Source organism: Olea europaea, chromosome 16 (assembly GCF_002742605.1).
Source record: "Olea europaea var. sylvestris chromosome 16, O_europaea_v1, whole genome shotgun sequence".
NCBI classification, from domain to species: Eukaryota; Viridiplantae; Streptophyta; class Magnoliopsida; order Lamiales; family Oleaceae; genus Olea; species Olea europaea.
This window is the reverse complement of record NC_036252.1, coordinates 16,355,407-16,376,426: the sequence shown is the minus strand read 5'-3', so window position 1 is coordinate 16,376,426 and position 21,020 is coordinate 16,355,407. Positions and strand designations below refer to the sequence as shown.

General features: G+C 33.0%; 2 protein-coding genes across 2 annotated transcripts; both read right to left on the bottom strand.

Annotated features, from left to right (window-relative positions):
- Positions 1–535: 535 nt before the first annotated feature.
- Positions 536–2,231, bottom strand: LOC111412287 (xyloglucan galactosyltransferase XLT2-like). Its single transcript, XM_023043145.1, has one exon. The coding sequence runs from the start codon at positions 2,118–2,120 to the stop codon at positions 678–680; it is 1,443 nt and encodes a 480-aa protein (XP_022898913.1). The 5' UTR covers positions 2,121–2,231; the 3' UTR covers positions 536–677.
- A 6,334-nt stretch (positions 2,232–8,565) lies between these two features.
- Positions 8,566–20,770, bottom strand: LOC111412286 (switch-associated protein 70). The gene is made up of 10 exons (XM_023043144.1): positions 20,569–20,770; positions 20,364–20,468; positions 18,710–18,771; positions 18,529–18,612; positions 18,367–18,398; positions 18,037–18,118; positions 16,503–16,731; positions 10,172–10,399; positions 9,782–10,074; positions 8,566–9,189 (listed from the first exon to the last, which is right to left on the bottom strand). Exons 1-10 carry the CDS (start codon positions 20,590–20,592, stop codon positions 8,883–8,885), a joined length of 1,446 nt encoding a protein of 481 aa, XP_022898912.1. The 5' UTR covers positions 20,593–20,770; the 3' UTR covers positions 8,566–8,882.
- Positions 20,771–21,020: the final 250 nt, after the last annotated feature.

Here is a 21,020-nt window from a genome sequence, read left to right as displayed (position 1 = left end):
TCTAATTATTAGCGAAATCAAACATGGCCTTGATGGAAATTCATTTGTTCAGTGGAGACTTATTTTGCTAGTATATTGAAGGTTGAGGATCAATTTTCTATTCAACAATTAATTTAGGTACCACTGCTACATTTTTTTCCTACTGTAATTGCCATTCACATTGTGACTTTAATGGAGGACCACCTTTTTCTTTCCATGTACGGTTTACATTAAAAAGGGGAGAACACGCTTGAAATCTTAGTCATTGTGAAATTGAATAAGACTGAATAAAATTAGTTTTAGAAAATGACAATAAAATAAAATGAAAAATTTAATTTTGTTCATTATACTCTATTTCATTTATTTATATTTTCCTTAATACATATTTGTGACTATGCAATACTCAATTTTTTTATATTTTTTTTCAATATTTAGTATACGTATAGATTTTGTTTTTTCCTCAAAATTTTTGAATTGTATCTCTATAAGAAGAAATTAAAGTGAAAACTACACAATCTATAAATAAAGCAAACATGTAAATAATTGTTTTAAATTCTTTGAAATTCATACTAAAGATTATTGCTTTTTGCCAATTGTATACATCAAAATCAACAACACTTTCCAACAACTATACATACCAAAAAAGTAATTAAATTGCGAAAATAATCAATGTCGTCTTCTTCTTCCTCCTCCTAATGTTAGATGTTTACACGATTCATCCGTCCCCTTCTAGCCTTTTCCTGCCTAAACCTTCTCAAAACTCCGTCCATAGAAATATCGAACGCGTCCGTGAAAATCCCTAAATTCGAATTAGATCTTCCATACAAAAATTTAGGCAAAAAATCAATTATTTTTTCTCTCATTTTTCTAACTTTTTCTCTACTATAACCCTCCAAAACTCTTCTAATGGAAGTTCCTTTTCTCACATCATTATGGTCTATGAACACTGAATAAGTTTTTGCAGCTAAAGGCATATGCCATTCATACTGATTCTCAAAACTTCCTCTCCAAAAATAAACCGGGATCGAACCGGCCAGCATGCAGTCAAACATAGATCTTCTAGTAAAACCATCCCCTTTAGGCTGTAAGCAAAAATCCGAATCCAAAAAGGCTTCAAGAATCGAGGGTGCACCGTCATAACAACGCGTTATCGAGCAATCTACGACTCTACACGAGCCCGTTTCGTTCTTACAATAACTCATTAGTACCCCACGAAAATCGTTTTTGATCTTTCTACGCGTAGCGCCCACAAAACTAAAGAGGCTTGTTCGTTTTCGTGCACGAATAGTCTCTTGCCATTGAAGTATATCGGAATCGGATCGAGGATGGAATGCAGTGGGATAAGGAACACTGATTTCCAGTGGATCCCATTGACTTCTTTCGACTGATAAACGTAAAACATTTTTCATCAAAGGCATGTAAATGAAACTTGTTCCCCATTCAGTGTCACTATCTGTCAATCTTCGAAAATCCCATGTTAATCTCCCCAGCATGATGAAATGATCAGAGCCGTTGCTGCTAATCCAGGGAGGCTGATTTTTAACCCAATCAAGCATCATCACACTGTGTTGATCTCGATCTTTTGATGTATAATTAAACCATAAATATTTCCCTACAGCAAGTCCAACATAAAAAGGAATGTAAAAAGCTGTAGCCTCTTCTTGATTTAGGGTTCTACACTTGTAATTCAACATTCTGTCATGATAAATCACTTCAGCAGCGTACATATCTGTCCAGTACCAGGACTGGGAAAGATTCTTCGGCACAACTCCGTCGAGGCCGGTGGCTTTCGGCCCGAAACCACCATTGGACACGGCGTTGCAACGGGAACTCCAGGGGTCTAAATCCCTGCAATTTTCTAAAAGGTCTTTGTTGAGAGATGGTGGAAGGTCATATACATATATTCTTCCATATTTGCAAGTTTGGTCTTCTGGAGCAGAAGCCTGAAACTGGTGGCGGATGGAGGGTAGAGACGGTGGCGCCGACGAAGCACGGTTGAGGTAGACTATAATCAAAAGCTGTAAAAGAATTGTTATGCAAAGCCATGTACAGTGATTCCAAGAAATGTGAGATTTGACGGAGCGTAAATTGTTGTTGAGTTCCATTGTCTTGGATTTCTTGGGAGAGAGAGTGGAAAGCATAATGTAGAGAGAGATTTTAGAAAGAAAAAGAAAGTCAATGGTTTTGAAAAATTTACAAAAGCCATGACAATCACGCAACTATGACAATCACGCCATCTCTTTGAAAAAGAGTATCTATTTGCAATTACTCGATATCGCGGTCGTTTTACGTAGTATATATATGATAATTTTTTTATTACCTTATATAATAATTATTAATCGCCACATGTATATCATATAAAATGAATATAGTAGTAAATGACTGTAAATAGTATTATTGTTTGAAAAATATTCTGTCCCAACAAGGTTATTTTCCATTAAATTTATCGAAAAAGTAATATTCCCTTTGAAATTATGTCTTTCCTTTTATTAAAAAGAATTTATGTAACAATATTTTGAAAAATTTAGGTGGGACACGACAAATTTCCATTCTGATATCTTCAATTTTTGAATTACATAGTTTTTATGTCTTTATATTGCCCCCGTTTGGCTCATATATTTTAAAATTCATTTTTTCTTGAACTTATTTTATAAAATTCAATTTGAGAGTGGTTTCTATTTCGAAAAAAAAAATTCTATTTTTCTTTTCGAAATGTTTTACACATTTAACTCACGTTTGATTTTGTTAATGAAATATACAATTGAAAAATTGATAAAATTGTGAACCCTATATATGTGTGGTTGAAAATAAATTTAGAGAAAAATGAATATTACAAGAGATACTTTAATAAGAGTTCAAATTTGGCATCTTGTTTTAGCCGCCTTACTTAAAATTTGACATCATACCTAAGAAATGGTGTCTTGCTATTTTCTAATAAGAGATGATTTAATGAGATGTTAAATTTTCCTTCTCAGCCAAATTAGAACAAAAGAAACGATAAGAAAAAGGGAGAAAAAAAATAAAATCGAATGAGGACCTGAATGTTGTATTTTATAAATGTCAAGAACTCCAAGGGTAATTTTTCAATTAAATCAGATCAAAAATAAATTGGGCACCCGAGCTTGTTGGATCTCTTCACATGGAGCTGGAAGCCAAAAATCAATGAGACCTCTCATGGCAATGTCCGTGCAATTTATTTCAATTAATTAATAACCTATTTTGTTTATAGATGAATCAACAGACCATCAAGCAGGGACGGATCCAAGACCAGGTTATAAAATTTCAAATTTGGTTACAATGTGAGGAAAAAAAAAATTTTACACATAAAAAATTGATTTTTAAAAAATAAAATAAAATAATACCTTTTAAAAAAAAGTTGTTGGACCTGATAGGGGAACTACAGCCCTACCCCCCCCCCCCCCAAAANGGGCACTACCCCCCCCCCCCCCCCCCCCCAATCCTTCCCTGCGAGCAAGCATGTGGAAATTGGAATATTAAGAGCTTGTTTGGGAATGATTTTGAGAATTGATTTTTTGATCGTTAAAAAAAAAGTGAGGTCCATCTGTAAGAGAAGAAATTGAAATATGACGGTTAGAATAGTAAAATAACGATCAAAAAATTAATCTTTTGAGCCAAAATATCACTTCCAAATAGGCTATAAATGTAAAAGCAACTTTGAAACAAATAATAATGATGTCACAAAGAAACAATGAAACAAATAATAATAATAATGTCACAAAGAAACATTCTATATGACAACTGTGCACAGTTGGGGACTAGAAACTCAATTTCAAACAGCATTGATGATTTGTTGAAACAAAAGGGAAAGTTGCTACATTCTATAAGACGCGTGCAGTCACATGCTTTGCAAATTAGCAGAGCATATATTAAAAAAAAAAAAAAAAAAAAATTTAATAAAAGAGAACTTTAATATAAACGATTGTCTATAACTTTATTTAGGCATTGTTTGAGCCCCATTTTGGAGAAAAAAATATGTTTTTGAATGTGATTTTTTTGAGAATGTGTGATTAAAAAATATGAAATTTTTTACTTATGTGTAAAATCATTTTACTGAAAAATGTATGATTGAAAATGAGTTACTGCAAAAGGAAAAAACCTAGTGTACAGGGGTATTTTTACAGATGTTTTAGAGGACCACTCACTGTGTAGTGGGCCCCACATATATTTTTAAAAAAATATCACGTGGGCCTCACGTATTGTGTGTGCTCTGGCAAGCCCCTGTGAAACAGGGGCCTGCAAGCCTAACAGGGCTTTTGGAAAAATGGAGCTCAAACAAGGATTTGATGATGATCATAGGTTATAAACAATTATCACATATTAGTTGCCATTTATAATGAAGTAAGATTAACAATCGGGGTGGAACTGGGGTGACAAAAAATTTAGCCCCCGTTTGAACTTCATTAAATTTCATTGCATTACATTTCATTTTTCTCTTTTATATTTTCAATAACACAATCTTTCAATAAATAATATTATACGTTGTTTCGCGCGGGTTAACTCGCTAACAATTAAAGGGGATCAGACGATTGTGTAAGGGACGAAACCTCTTGAGACAAAGTCCCAAAAAGGGGTGTTCTTTTATTGGCGATGAACTTTACAATTGGAAACGAAAAACAACGTGCCTCCAAGGGGCGCAAGCACACGAGTTACAGAAAGGAAAGTACTTAAGTCTAAAAGCTAAAGAAATGAAAATTACATATTCTCTTGTTCGAGAGTTTTGGATTCGGTCCTTTGCTTCTACGCCTTTTCTCCCTTTTATACCTCATAGACGATCTCTTTGTGATTAACTACTCTGAAAACTGCTTGATCGTCCTATAACTACCCACTTTCTTTGTAGTGGTCATTTTGTCATGAAACCGCCTTTTAACTGCTGCCATTATCTTTCATCGTCCAACTGCCTTCGATTGACTTCCTTGAGTTGTGGAACGTGATAAGGCTACTTTAACAACTGCCTTAATAATTGCATTCCTTGATAATTACGATGCGTTATGTTTGTTGACACCTTGGGCGACTTGAAAGTTTGGGCGAGAGTAGAATAACAGCTCTGAGCGACCGTATGACACCCGTTCGTTCAGATTCTGAGCGACTTGCAAACTTGGGCGATGGCATTACCGCATTCTTGGGCCTCTTGTTTGGGCCTTCACCTTGACTCGTTTGATTGGACTTCATTCTTTGGGCCGTCTGTTTTGGGGATTCTCCAATTGGGCTTTACTCCTTGGGTTGTTCGACTTGGGCTGAATTTTTATGTGTCAACATACGTAAATCGAACAATTTTTCTTCTTTTTCAACCACTCATTTTTAAAAAAAATATTATTTCACCCATTTTTATTTCTAGAAAATGGGGGCCAAATGGGGTTTATAGTGAGTTGATACATTGAAAAAATAATTTCATTAAGAGAAAAAAAGAATTTTTATTAAATTTTTGTTTTACTTTTAAAAAAAAATTAGGCTTGGAGGGCAAAGTCTGCCCCCTCGCAACGCCCCTGTTAATTACTCTCCACTACTTTTATGGTTAGCATTTATCCGAAGGAAAATTTTTTATCGAATAACAAATCAATAGACTCTTGTGGGACTGTTACCAATTCTGTTACTGATTGATTCTATCATTGCACTTGAACTTAAATTTGATTTAATAACTTATATTTCAAAATTTACTTAGTTTTTAAAAGCAATAATAATTATTAATTATCTTAAAGGTGTTGTTTAACATAAATATAAAAATGTAAAAATATAATGCGAAATCAAATGTTTATCATCTATTCACAATTAGGCTATTGAAAAATGATTTTTCGTTGATACTTTATCAAATTAATGTATATTAACGGTAATTAAAGAGTTTATGGGTTATTAGAAAATGACTTTTCATTTAGCCACTGTTGGTATCCCATTACTTGGCCATTAAAATTAAAAAAATATAATCATTATCCATCACATCAAGTCACCGTATTTGAATTTCTATCTCTTGTGTGGAGTTCGTAACGACTATATTTTTCATTCTCATTTTTACATTAATGGGAAACAAAATGTTTACAAGCGAATGTTAATTAACAGAATTCCTTAACTATTACGTCTTATTTTCAATGAAATCTTTTAAGAATGCAATATTAAGTTTAAAAATATTTGTATATATAATTTCATGGTTGTTATAAATTCTATATATTAATATTATCTGACTTGATAGTCTATGCCATTTCATATTATTTATATATATAGCATCATTATAATTTTTATTTGTTTTTATATAAATTTTTATTAATCATATACTAATAATTAATAATAATAGTGTTTATTGGAAATTAATTGAATTCATTTAAAAAATGAATAATATTAATTTTAAAAATAATTGAATTTAGTTGAAATGAATTTAATTTTAAAGATATTATTGACCTTAAATATAAAAATGTAAGAGTAAAACGAAAAATTAAAGATATAAGGATAAATGAGGGTACAGTGAACCTATAGCTAAAGTAAAGATAAAATTGAGAATCAAAAATTTATCCTCAATCATCACCTTTAATATATTCTACAAAATTTGTTAAATGTTATTTTGTCATTACGAATTAATTTTACCTCTAAAGTTGCGCAATAACATCTCCGTAGAAAATGCAAATGCAATTGAATAGTGATGGTTGATCATGCTTCGCACAGGCTAGTTACTTTATTATCATCAATACGAATAAAAAGATCCAACATCATTGAGAACCAAAGCTGAAAAGAAGGTTTACAAGATTTTTTGGTTTTCTATTCTCCCTTCGTTCCACAAAGATAAGCTTGCTTTTTTTTATTTTCGTCTTTCCCAAATTATATGTAATTTATAGTATATATAATTTTTTAATTTTTAATATACTCAAGGGGACACCAAATGATTGCAGAGCCGTATGAGTTAGAAAACTCTGTTTTATATCTTCTAGACGCAAATGTTCAATTTTCATGAGATCTTCCGAACTGTTATTCAAAAGGTCCAATATATATAAATATATCTTGTTGTCAACAAATATGAAATACTCTTATTTAAATCATTATTTAATGTAAGATGTATTAGAAAAAATGCAAGAAAAAAAATGATATTTTAAACTATATTAAGAACATTTTTTTTTTAATCTATTTGAAAATAGAAACAAGCCTATCTTCATGAGATGAAGTCTATAAAAACTAGCTAACAAATCCGTGAAACAATAATTCTAAGGGCCCGGATGTAACTTTGACGTTTATATATATATTTTCAAAAGGATTTTCCAAGTTCTTTGGATGGTTTGGCTATATACTATTCCTCCAAGATATAAGCATAAATCTCAAATCCAAATTGTAGCCTAGAATACCTCTAAAGTTTTGTATACTATCTTGGTAGAAAATGACATCAACACACGAATGTCGTCTGCAAAAAACAAACACATGGAGAGGCAAAGCTAAACAACTGTTTTAGCCCCTGTTTGACAACCATTATTTCTAAACTCTTTCATTCTCATACTCATTTTCAACCATACATTTACATTATTTTGTACGTAAATTCAAAACTTTTCCTTACTTTTTAACCACATTCTTCAAAAAATCACTCTATTTTCTCAAAATAATGGCCATCAAATAGGGGCTTAATAATGCATCATAAATTGTGATGAAACTTACAAGCAGCAAAATGCACAAAAAGCAGTAAAAAAAACCCACTTTTTCGCCTATAATTATTTCATGTAAATTCTAGTTCACGATACTCGACTAATAACAGTGGTGTATCTATAACCAATAAGCACAATGTCATACCATACAGAGAGAATAGAAAGCGAAGAGATCGCTACCATCTTAGTTGCATAGTGTTGGTTCTCACATTTTCAATAATACCACATATATGCGACCTTGTCATCATGAGATTCTAATTCTACAACACACTCAATGTTAAAATGCATTGGCAACTTCCAGAATCGCTATATGATTGAATAATGTCTTAATCAACCAGCTCGATTTGGATTATTTAATCACTATGATCAGAAAAAAATGTGATGTTTGATTAACACAATAATAAGCTCAAACAATCTAAACTAAATGGAGCCTAAATGGTTTAGCATATCTTAAAAGAAAGTATAAATACTTTACCATTATATACAAGGATGCAGTAAGAATATCGGACCTGGTGTCTTCCATTAAGATACACAGAAATGTAACCACTGTTTTTAACATAAAGACAGGAATAAATGCTGATTTTCTAGTTTCCTACCCTATTATGACTTTTATCGTATTAGAGGGAGATCTTTTTATTGAGAACATTAATCCAATAAATTAGGTGTAGAGATATGAAACAAAGGATATACTGCTATGGAAGAGTTGGTTCCCATATGTGGATATTTTTTCCACTTCACTCAATAAATAAAAAATTATTTGAAACATTTGTATCTTGTTCCATGTAATTTTAGGTCAAGCTCCTCGAGATATAGCATTTTCACATAATGTAAAAGCAGTCAGCCTAGCTACATGTCGAACCAGTCACTTGTGAAATGTTAAACAAGTTGTGTCATGGAACACCAGCTTAGCTACATTTTAAACCAGTCGTGCGTGTGATATTAACAAGTTCTATCATGGCACACCAGCAAAGATATATATTGATAACATGTAAGTATTGATGTAAAATAAAACGGAGAGAAAATTTACATCCTAGTGACTTTCTGGACTCAACCGGTATGAAACAGCAGTTGATTGTATGGCCCCAAATTTTACAGGCGTTTAATACTCAAATTCATTAAGATTACCAAAACACACAAGGATGTGAGTCGACCAAACTGAGGCATTAAAACATGTGAACGAATATATATGTCGATAAATATTGATTTTCCTTGTTAACTGACCTTTTGATCCTGCAAGCCCATGGTCTTTTGAGTTAACAAGAGCTTTAAAAACTAAGGTTGGTGAGAAGAGGAATGCTCGTGGTGGCCATTGACAGGGGAAGTAACCACAGGTATATCGAGACTGCTTCTTTCTGTATCAGGGGAAACCTCTCTTACATCAGCTATTGTTGCCTCTGTCGTCTGAATATCACTCCATTCACTCTCTGCAGGTTCAGGTAATGCCTTTGTAACACTCAGACATGCTTTGTCCACATTCTCTTCTGATGGATTCACATGCTTTGTCCTTGGTAAGTCACCACCCATGCCCGAGCAAGACTCGGTCTTCTCCTCGATGACTTGCCTGGTTTCAACCTGCTGCCTGTCAGCAGGAAAACAGACATTGTCTTAAAACATATACAATAAAAAGAAAGCCAACAAATACTGCATTTATTTTCATCATCGCTTCCATAGATCAGTTTTGTTATTTTATCCAGGTCCCAAAAGAGGAACAAGATGAGCGAGAACAGTGCATAGAGAAACAGTTCAAACTAAATATACGACTTTTAATTTAATAAGATTATCTAAGTACTCAAATATTTTGTATTTTGTTATTTGCTAAAAAAAAAAAAAAAGGGTTTTAATTACTCTGTTTCAAACTTGTTCTTGATCAACATCAGAACTACAACCTTTTCTGGTTTGGCAACAATTTTGGCTGACATCTAAACAGAGTCAAGTTTGCTAATCTTCTAATAGGTTTTTAATATCACAAAGATTTGCAAATACTCTGTTTCAAACTTGTTCTTGATCAACATCAGAACTACAACCTTTTCTGGTTTGGCAACAATTTTGGCAGACATCTAAACAGAGTCAAGTTTGCTAATCTTCTAATAGGTTTTTAATATCACAAAGATTTGCAAAATTAGGCAGGCAAACCATCTAATTATCAAGATTTTATATAGATTAATATAAACCTTTTTAGCTGCTCTTGTAGCTTATCTATGTACTCAAGCAGTTCCAGCTTCTCCTTAGCAGCAGCTGCTTCTCTTTCCATTGCTTCCTTTATTTTAGCTCCAGCATCACCCTCTGTAACTCTGACCTTCTCTTCTGCTCGAACAACAGCTCCTTCCAATATTACAACACGTTCTCTAGCTTTTCCAAGCTCAGTACGCCACAAATGTGCTTCCTGAAGGGCGGAATCTCTCTGTTTTATCAATTGATCTCTTTCCCTGCTTAGAGTCGTAATATTTTCTTCCAATTCTCTCAACTATAAAGTAAATGACACATTATCAACCAAAAATAAAACTCATAACCAAGCTTACAATATACAACAAAATGGTACAAATGGTGAGAATAAACTATACCTTCAATGTAGATGACTCGAGACGTTTCTCTGAGTCTCTTGTTAAGCGCTCAATCTCAACGCATGCAATTCTCCTTTGCTCATCCATGGTATGAGCAGCAGATGCTGCAGCTTCAGCAGCTTCAGCGGTTTCAGACAGTTTCTCTGATATCTCTTTTATTGTTGAATCCCTAGCACGAAGGTCCCTTGACAAATTTTGGAGCTCTTCATCCTTCACCCTTAGTGTTTCCTGCAGCATTGTTGAAGTAACTATTTAAGCCACAAAAGATGACATTGCATCAACTAAACCAAAGTAGTTAGATTTAGACTAAGTTGTACATATGAACCACGTGTTGAAATTGAGTTGGGAAGTCTAAATGCCCATCATCCAAGATACTGGAAGTTTTAATTCATAGAAAATTTTAATGGTATAAAATGCAGGCTCATTGGTAGGCCCCAGATGCTTAGCATATGCTTTCATGATTTTTTGTGGTACAGAGATATGATTTCAGTGCACTTTTTTGTTCCAGTAACAACTAATTGATACACTTAAGGGGGAATAACATAGGGGATCACCATACTTATCCCCTGGGTTTATTTGGGACACTGAACTACAATTGATTATTTCCTTTGCTTGACTTCCCAACTTGCCTTTATGGATCCAAAGTGTTAGGCACAATTGTCTAATTCCTTCCGTTTCAATCAGTTTGACTAACATACATGCTGATGCTGTAGTACTATTGGCAAAAAGTACGCTGATGCAGACCTCATCATAAAACCATTGCACAATTAATATGATATGGCATTATATGTAGTCGAAATAAAAAAATTATAAAATCCAAATACTAAAAAAGGAGAGTTAAAAAAAGGAGACCAAAAACATTAAAAACCTTATATAATGAGAAAAAAGAAGTAAAAAATGTGATATGCATCTCACAATATTCATTTGTAATTAAGATGGCGTGATGCTCCTGCTTGAATACAATGATAAAACTAAATTTTCATGTATACAGTTGACACCGAGTTAAGATGGAATTCCATGTATATGATGATAAAGAAAGCATTGGTTCCTAGAGGAAACTTTAATATGTTACACAGCATGCAAATGTTTAATCTCTATAGATCTTTTTTATTTGTGCAAGAGATAACTTAATCCTGTGCCTTTCTACAAACTATTATGCAACAAATTTATGTTTGTTACTAGGAATCCTATTTATATGTTGCTACCTAATTTGATTTTATGAAATTTTACCTTCTGATTAATAGAAACGTAGATTGTTTCCACGGTAAAGGCTCCCCCTTCGTCTTCTTTCCTTTTTGGTGGAAATGTAACATCTTGATAGAGAATGATTCAATTCAAGGACTGACTTCAATGTATAATATAAATAGCAGTTTGTTCTAGTCTTACGTGAATATTAGAGGAGAAGAAAATTTAATTAGAGGAAAGGCTTAGCACAAGACCTTTCCTGCACCTGACTCGTTGTACTAACTGTAACGACCCGAGCTCTTTGCCCAAATTGTTATATCATGCATACTGCCCGCTTTGGGAGGTCCAAACCCATATTATCTCCTTACGAATTTCTATCTCGTCCCCCAAGATTCAAAACACACGGTCTTTGCCGCATGGGAGACTTAAACTAAATCCCGATACCAATTAGGCACGAGTAAAGGTCTTAGGCTCGAATGTTAGAGAACTTAACGGAAATCTGTAAGGGAGTAAGATAGGTTCACGCTTTTCCAAAGCGAACAATATGAACTATATAACAGCTTGGGCACGAGGCTCGGATTGTCATGCTAAATTGTGTCTATAACAATATAATGGGCAAAAATTGGCAAATTTGTTGCTATAAAAGGGAAAAAAAAAGGAAAAAAAGCACAAATGCTATGATAGAATAGCATAAATACTATGACATGTTTCTCTTTGTGGCTATATACATCCTTGCATAGATCCTCAAATTCCTTTATATTATCAAGTTCATTAACTCCAAAAATGCATTCATACTTTTAGGTAGATTTAAGAAATCTAAGTGTTTGTTTTCTAGATGCACCACTTCTAGCTTATACTTGGTTTAGAAACAATATTGAAGAAGAAAAGTGAGGTGTATAATTTAAAGCGGTGTAAACACTCAATGAGAATACCATATTCTTGTTTAGACGACTCAATTTACTAATAGCTTCAAAAATTCATTTAGTTTAGATAAGAAAGATTTGGAGGACAGAAGAGCCTCAACGGAAGGTTGTCACATTGACATTGCGAGTCTAGAAGGATTTGACTGAATATGTAGATAGATTGCAAATGTACAAAAGTGATGAGGATGCTCAAGAGTCACATGCCAGCTCAAGAGTCACACGCCGCTAGCAGTGATGGAAGGTAGAAATTGGTGCTAAGATAAACTAAACTAAGGATAGAAAGTCGGTCATAAAAATTCAAAATGAAGACAAAATTAACCTTTTTCCAGTGGCGCAGCTTGGTGATTAATCAGTGTAATAAATCGTTATTATCACCTCTTAACACAGGGATGCTTCATCTTTAAATTTTTTCCACTGAGGTTAAAAAACTTGTAGTATTTTTAGTCATTATTTTTTTTTATGACCGTGGGTGTCCAGCCCAAGTTATACGCACTTTGACTAATCTCACGAGCCCCTGAAATTTACAGTCGGATACTCATCTCAATAACCCTAAGGGAACTTGAACTGGTGATCATTGGAGACCTAAGATTCGACACTGAGCTACCCCTAGTATTTTTAGTCATTATTTAATCTCATTTTTTACTGTCATTGGAACTTTCTTATAACTTTATAAGAATCAAGGTACTTTCTTCTTTTTTAGCCCCTATTTGGGGGGATTAAAATCAAATATTTTGTAAATTTTGATAAAAATTGATGAAATGTGTGGTTGAAAAGTTATGGATCTCACAAAATGTCTGATTAAAACTAGTTAATTTTGACTTAAATTAAAATTTGAATTTGAATTTGAATTTTTACCAAACTTGAGCTTAACTTCATTAAGCTGATCAGCACAATACCCTCCTACTTATTGGTCAGACTGTCGAAAACCATCTACATTTTAAAAATAGTGAAAAAGTCCTCGTTTAAAACGTTTAGTGTGAAATACCCCAACCATCCACTTTCTGAATAAAAATTTATGAAATGACGAATATACCCTCTCATTTAAATAAAACAAAAAGAAAAGAAACAACGCACTTTGACTAATCTCACGAGCCCCTGAAATTTACAGTCGGATACTCATCTCAATAACCCTAAGGGAACTTGAACTGGTGATCATTGGAGACCTAAGATTCGACACTGAGCTACCCCTAGTATTTTTAGTCATTATTTAATCTCATTTTTTACTGTCATTGGAACTTTCTTATAACTTTATAAGAATCAAGGTACTTTCTTCTTTTTTAGCCCCTATTTGGGGGGATTAAAATCAAATATTTTGTAAATTTTGATAAAAATTGATGAAATGTGTGGTTGAAAAGTTATGGATCTCACAAAATGTCTGATTAAAACTAGTTAATTTTGACTTAAATTAAAATTTGAATTTGAATTTGAATTTTTACCAAACTTGAGCTTAACTTCATTAAGCTGATCAGCACAATACCCTCCTACTTATTGGTCAGACTGTCGAAAACCATCTACATTTTAAAAATAGTGAAAAAGTCCTCGTTTAAAACGTTTAGTGTGAAATACCCCAACCATCCACTTTCTGAATAAAAATTTATGAAATGACGAATATACCCTCTCATTTAAATAAAACAAAAAGAAAAGAAACAAAATAATAATAATAATAATAATAATAATAATAATAATAATAATAATAATAATTACAACCATAGTCCCAGATTTTTCAAAAAGATACATAAAAATCCCAAATAAATAATTAAAAAAAAAACAATTCCTCTTCATTCTTCCTCTCCAACCACCACCATTCACCGTCGCCATCGCCATCCTTACAGTGTCTGGTTCTCCATTTTTATTTTTCAATCTGCACTCTCTGGTTCTCCTTTTCTATTTAAAATTATTATAGCAATAATTTATGTCCCCAAACCCCTAACTCCCTCACCCACCATTCCCATTAGAGCAATTGTTTATCTCTTTTCCTTTAAACCTCTAACCCCTTCACCCACCAAACCCCCAAATCCCAAAGCCCACCAAAATGCTATATATCTAATAAGGGCCACTACTTCGACATTGGCGACACCTTCCTCCATGAGAGTGCCACTGGTCATGATCTCAATATGCTCGCAGCTACCACCATAGTGTTAATTGAGGAGGTATTACTTTGATTTTATTGATTTTGATTCGTTTGGTAGTGATTTGAGGTTCTTGAGGTCTGCTCTGGGTGCTATGAAATTGTATGGGCTTTTGCACCTCATTTCCACTGATGGTTACTCTTTTGGTGGACACCGACCTCAACAGTGAGTTAAAATACTTGTGTAAATGATTCGATAAGTTTTTTGAACTCCCATTAACAAGGAACATAAAATTCTTAAGGTGAATTTGCACAGAAAAATTCTGACCATGAATATACATTGATGCTTGAATGTTGGCTCTGTAAATGCTTCTAGGAGGATGAGGAACCGGTTGCATTTTGATAAGCTTGCGTTTGATGAGCAAAAGAGGTTGATGGCTGCAGGAGCTGAATTGGGCTTTGTATTTTGGGTTTTTGATCTTGATTTAAGGTTTCATTGCGGCGACGATAGCGACAGGAGGTGGTAGCATTAGTGGTGGCAACGATGGTGAATGGTGATTGCTGGAGAAAATGATGAGAAGGGTAAATTTTATTTTATTATTATTATTATTATCATTATTTTTTTTTTGCTTTGATTTTCTAATTTTTTATTTGGGACTTATTTTACTTATTTTAAATTTTAGAAAATTTTACCTCCATGATTGTAATTAATTTTTTATTTGTTTCTTTTCTTTTTCTATTTGATTGGCAGGGTATATTTGTCATTTCATAAATTTTTATCGAGAAAATGAATGGTAGGGGGTATTCCACACTAAACATTTCAAACATGGACGTTTTCTGCTATTTCCAAAAGGTAGGGGGATTTTCGATAGTTTGGCCAATATGTAGAGGGTATTATGCTGTTTACCCTTTCATTAACCTACAAGGTATATTAAGTTAACACACTGAATACTAGTCAATGAGACACATTCTTCTCCCATGTTATCCTTTGAATACAGACTCGAATAATTTTACATGTTGTCGAGACTTAGCACATCCAAACCATCCCAAGTTATGTGTGGTGCTAGGGGCCGAGATGAGTTCTATATTATTTATACTCTAGAGACTCGGAGCAGACTAGCTATATAAGCATGGACCAAATCTTGCTTAGACCATAGTAGAAACCAACTCAATGGATTAGAAGGTTGGGTCAACCAGGCCAGCGCATTTACGTTACTAATGACTTCTAGACCAAATACGACTATACCAGTTTCCATTAATATAATTGAACAACATTAACCATTTCAAACCCTTGATTCAGTATCTTCTTAGTTTATCTGACTCCCCTAAAACGATATCCACAAAAAACCCAGCAGGAACAAGAGGTAAATCCAGTCAAACTCAAATGGATTACTAACATATCAAAGCCTTTCATATTGGCCTACATTTTTATGTCATCCATCTTAGCTAAGGCCAGGAAGTCAATTAACTCATCAAGGCCACAAGAAAAGAAGATCAAATTTTAGTGAAAATTGGTTTAAAGAACTCCAAGAAAGACCTTCCCCATCTTAGTGGAGTTGCTCAAGTCCTCAAATGATTTCGCTTTTCCAAATTAACAATGTGAAACCAGCTGATTCAAACAACTGATTCTAGGTTTACCATGACGATTTTTATTAATAGACGTGAACTCGAACCTATGAACTGAGAATTTCCGAAAATATTGAAGAAATCTATGCTTACAAGATTGAAAAGAGAACCCGATTGCAAAACTTATAATGCCAACAAGCTCCACCATTGAATTTTTAACATCACTCCATCAACATAACAATATATTTAGATAAAATGACCTTATTTTCAATTTATCGCCTTCAATGTCTGTTCATGTCTGTAAAAACATTTGCATATTCTGACAACAGATTATTCTAATCTGAACAAATAATTTGGCATTTTCCTTGTTCTTTTCATGATTATTAAGAGCTGATCCAAGAAAATCAAACACATGCTCATCATTTCACAACATAAATCACCTAGGTTTCAGCAAGATTTAGATCAACAGAAATCAAAGTCGACACTGTACCTTGCAAACCCATCACTATCTCTTGCTAAGGTAATTTTCCGTAAAAGAAAGAGAAGTGTTTGAAGCAATACTGAACAAAAATATTAATGATTTTCTCACCTTCATAATTGACAAATCATCCATAGGAGCATCAGGAGTTTTATTTAACATCACTCCCAAGGCATTCCTCATGGAAATCTGCATTGCCGCTTCAATTTCTTTAGAAGCCTCCAGGGCTGTTGAATTAGCAGCAGCAACTACAGTGGCAACTGTTCCTAGTTTTGTGGATCCATTCCCGCTTAAGGTATTCACAGCCTCTTTATGAGCCTTTAGAACCAATTGTGTTGCACTACATTTTGGAAGAGGAACCGTAAATTTTGAAAAAACAAAAAACCAAAATAAATAGTTTCGATACAAGTATGACTAATCCATTATATCTATGCATTTTTTTTTCTGATAGGGAATCATTCGGGACTTGCACATATAGTTCAATACATGATTCGAAATGACAATCAAACAACACAATGCATAATATTCCTTCATTCTGAGCATATGGTTGGAATGTACCAATTTTATTAGAGCATCATGAAAGACTCTTTAAAAGTAAAATGCTCTTTACTTTAAAGAGTCAATCCTTAAAATTAGGCTCAAGCTCTCTAATTTAACTTTTTAAATAGAGTACATTTGGCTCTTCAAATTTGTAGAGCCAAACTCATCTATTTGTATACTATATTAATTGCATTCAATGAATTAAGATTTTCAATCGCCACTTCTTGAATTATTTGAAAAATTAATGTTTTAGCCATTGACATATAGTTCTGAAAAATATATAACATAAAAAAGGAGGGAAAAAACAATAAATTCTTGTTGAGAAAAAGTAAAATGAAGAGTTAAAACTAAAGAACATTAATAGGGATGTAAAAAAATTTAGTCTTTAAATTTAAAGATGCTCTCTATTACAAAGCATCACGTATAGTTTCCTTATTTTTAAATTGCATATTTTTTAATTTTATCTCTTCATTTTACTTTTTTCGAGAAGTATTTATTGTTTTTCCCTCCCTTTATTTAATATATTCTTTTTAAAACGAATCAGGTGCCAATCTTTGAAAATTTTCAAATATCAAGAAGTGGAACATTGAAACTTGCAACTCATTAAATGCAATTCAAAAAGTTATATTGAAGTGTTTGAGTCTAATAGATGCTTATAAAAAATGTCATTTAGTAAGAGACTTTGGGAAATGCTCTTATAGCCACTTAATAGAAATGAACTTGAGTACTTAAGACAGTGAAAAAGTGCCTAATCATGTAGCGAAACAAATTCTCATGCAACGTAAAAAGAAGAAAAGAAAAGAAAAATTAATTACTGAATTGAAGCAAAAAGATGAAGGTATTTAACCTAGGAAAACAATCTAGTCTAAATGTTGCAAGTTCAATTTGACACCTGTAAGCTCCACAAAAAGTGAGAAAAGGATAAAGGAACTGCCAAAAAGTTGGACAAAAGACAATTTAAGATCTCATTCGAATGTTGTCAAGTACTATCACATATAGGAGAACTTTAAACACCATCACAATGTTAGCTTCACATACAACATAGAAAGCAATAAAAAGAGAAGTTGCAAAAGCACATAAGTGCAGGAAAGCATTGAGAACTCACTGTAAAGTTTTTACCCATGCTTTAGCAGCACCAGGAGTTTCTGCACAAAGGAAACAATCTTTTTTCTGTGGCGTTCCAATATCTAAGCAGTAAGTCAATAATCAAAACAGACTTCTCTCACCTCCGAAGAAAGAAAAAAATAAAAGAAAAACAACAAATTTTATTTGATTTAGTTCAAGGTTTTTCAATCCCAGCTTTTCAGAATCCCCTCCACACATCCACACCCCCATCCTCCTCGTTTTTATTATTTCTTATCTGATGATATAAAAATGGAAAGGTAAAGAAACAAAGGAACACGAGAAAAGTAATTTAAACATTCAACATGGATACAGAAACAGCAGCCATCATACTTCGGCAGTCCCCTGAATCAAGAAAAAGAAGAAAAAGACATCAACATAATTATCCCTAATCTTCAGGTAAAATCTAATTCAATGCATGAAAAAATAATAAATTTATTATAGAATGAAAACCAAACTAAAATAAGAATCTTACTGGAAGTTCACAGGAGATATTGTTATAGTACTATTTGCATCAAATACCATGGTTCCTTTCACCGTTGGTTCATTTCTCCGTAACCTATAGACCCCATACATACAGAACCTTTAGTAAAACACCTCAAAGTTGAGACAAAAATCACTAACGACGAAAGAAAGTGTTACTTGCAGTGCCATACTTGTACTCCATTTTCCCAGTTGTCGGATCTAAAATCACCCACCTCTCATTCCATTTTCTCAGCTGTTCAAAAGTATCAAGTAAATAGAGACGCTTGCAAGCAAAATCAAATACAAGAAGTTGGCCAGAACTTCAATGAAGATAAATAATACAGGATTATTTAGGAAAGCTATCGACATAATTATCTGTAATCTTCAAACAGGATCTTATGGTTTTTGAACTGCTGTTCAAAACTTGCAAAACATGTTTGCCCAAACACCCCGGGAAGAAACTAAAGGGTAAGAAAGATGATGACGGGCATAATTTTTCAACCCTTGTGTTAACACATTAATCAAATAAATATCAGACAACCAACGCCTCCCTGGCAAATGTCCCAATATATCTTACTAAGATCTTTGCAACCTTCATTGTTGTCTAAATAAATATCCGAGACTAAAGTTCTATGTTACATAGTTTAAAGCATTCTCAGTCTTTATAAGTTGATTAATGCAACCTCCTAATTAATAACAATATCTTGTTTGGCTCACTCTCAAATGTTATTTATTTCATTTGAAAAGTATTAGCTAATATAAGATCATAAGCTACGAAATAATACACAATAGACTCTCCAATATCAATCTTCTCTCCAAGAAGAGTACTCATATTATACTTAATTAACGGCCCTCTTTTCCTACACTCTATAAAGCTTCGGCTACATAGATTCACCCTCCTGTAACAGGATTGAATCTTAACGCAATCGACTTACCCTATAGGTAGGCACATATGAAACAAATAATAATATTTATGCTATCTCCAATAAAAATTGTAACGATGTAATCCTATTTCCTCTCCTTTTGACCTGGACAATTTTTCTTATTTCCATCATTGAACAGAAAGTTAAAAACACAAAGAATTTTTAACATGTCAACCCTTCAAAATCTATCTTTGTGGGATTTTAACCTAAGATAAAATGCCAAAACCATCTTGCAATGACCAAAAAAAAAAAAAAAAATTAATAATAATAATAAAATAAAAAATAATAAAAAAAATTGGGTCTTATCCTATCAAATTAATAGAAATATTTTCACTTCTAGTTGATGTTCTCATGGCAGTTAGGCGCTTAGTAAGTTGCCAGAGAATACAGCTAGAAGGTTAATGTTACAATACCAATATACCATTATATAGATTTTAACATGTTGAATTGCTGGGAAATTAACCGGTCCATTTATGAACATAAGCAAAGCATTATTAAATTGGCTAAGCCCATACAAATGGAGAAAAATGAGAAATTGAGACAGATCACTAATGCACGAAGTCAATGATCTAGATTTCATCAACCCATGATTTCACAAGAAGAAATAAAAAAAAAAAAAAAAAAAAGCTGGATTAAGAAAATTATAAATTAAAAACCAATGACTTTCGATTAAAATAGCAGGCTTCAGCATTGATTACGAGTTGCAGTATAAATAACTGTAAAATTCCATCAAAGTAATCAGTTAATAGTTCAATTGAGACTGAGGATCATACTCTAACAATTAACACGGGAAGTATAAAATTCGCAAGTCTGATAGCCTAATTGTTTTGTTAGTCCCTAATTTTCACAAAATTATGTGAAATTCGGAATTATAATATCAGATACTTCAAAATCACAAAGAAGGAAAGTATCCATTTTTTACCGTTTCCGATCTTTTGAGAAGAGGGCCTTGCAACAAATTTCTGCCGGAGCTAGACGCCAGCTGTCTTTTGATCTTCTCCAAGCTGTTCTTCGTATCAGCATCTGCCTACAAAATTCAAAGCCCAGAACCATGAAATAAATGAAATTCCTTTAAAATTAATAAATTGAACATATAAAAATTGATTGAACATAAACAGTTAACTGACAAGAGGCGCTCCGTTGGAAGTCATAATAATTGATAAATTTAGGATATTTTTATGAGAAAATGAAGATTTGAGTGGGATTAAAGAGGGTTTTTGTCGTTAAGAAATAGGAGAATCGATTCTGATCTTTTGTTTGGACTTTAGGTTTCGTCGGACTTGCGGTTGGGTGACTTCACACACAAAGAAAAAGAAACGTCGGTATGCACATTAGTTTGACATTGAGTAAATTTAACCAATGCTTAGAGAAGTTTAAACTTGATTACTACTTATTCGTTCATATTTTACGGGTTACTGAATAGTCACTTATCTTTCTATATAGTTACTCATCCACCAATCTTCTCTTCAAATAATTGAACGATTTTTATGGCAATTTTTCGACAATTTTCGACAACCAAAAAATCTAATTTTGATATCATTGGAAAGCCTACAATATCCTCTTCAATTACCACCCAAAA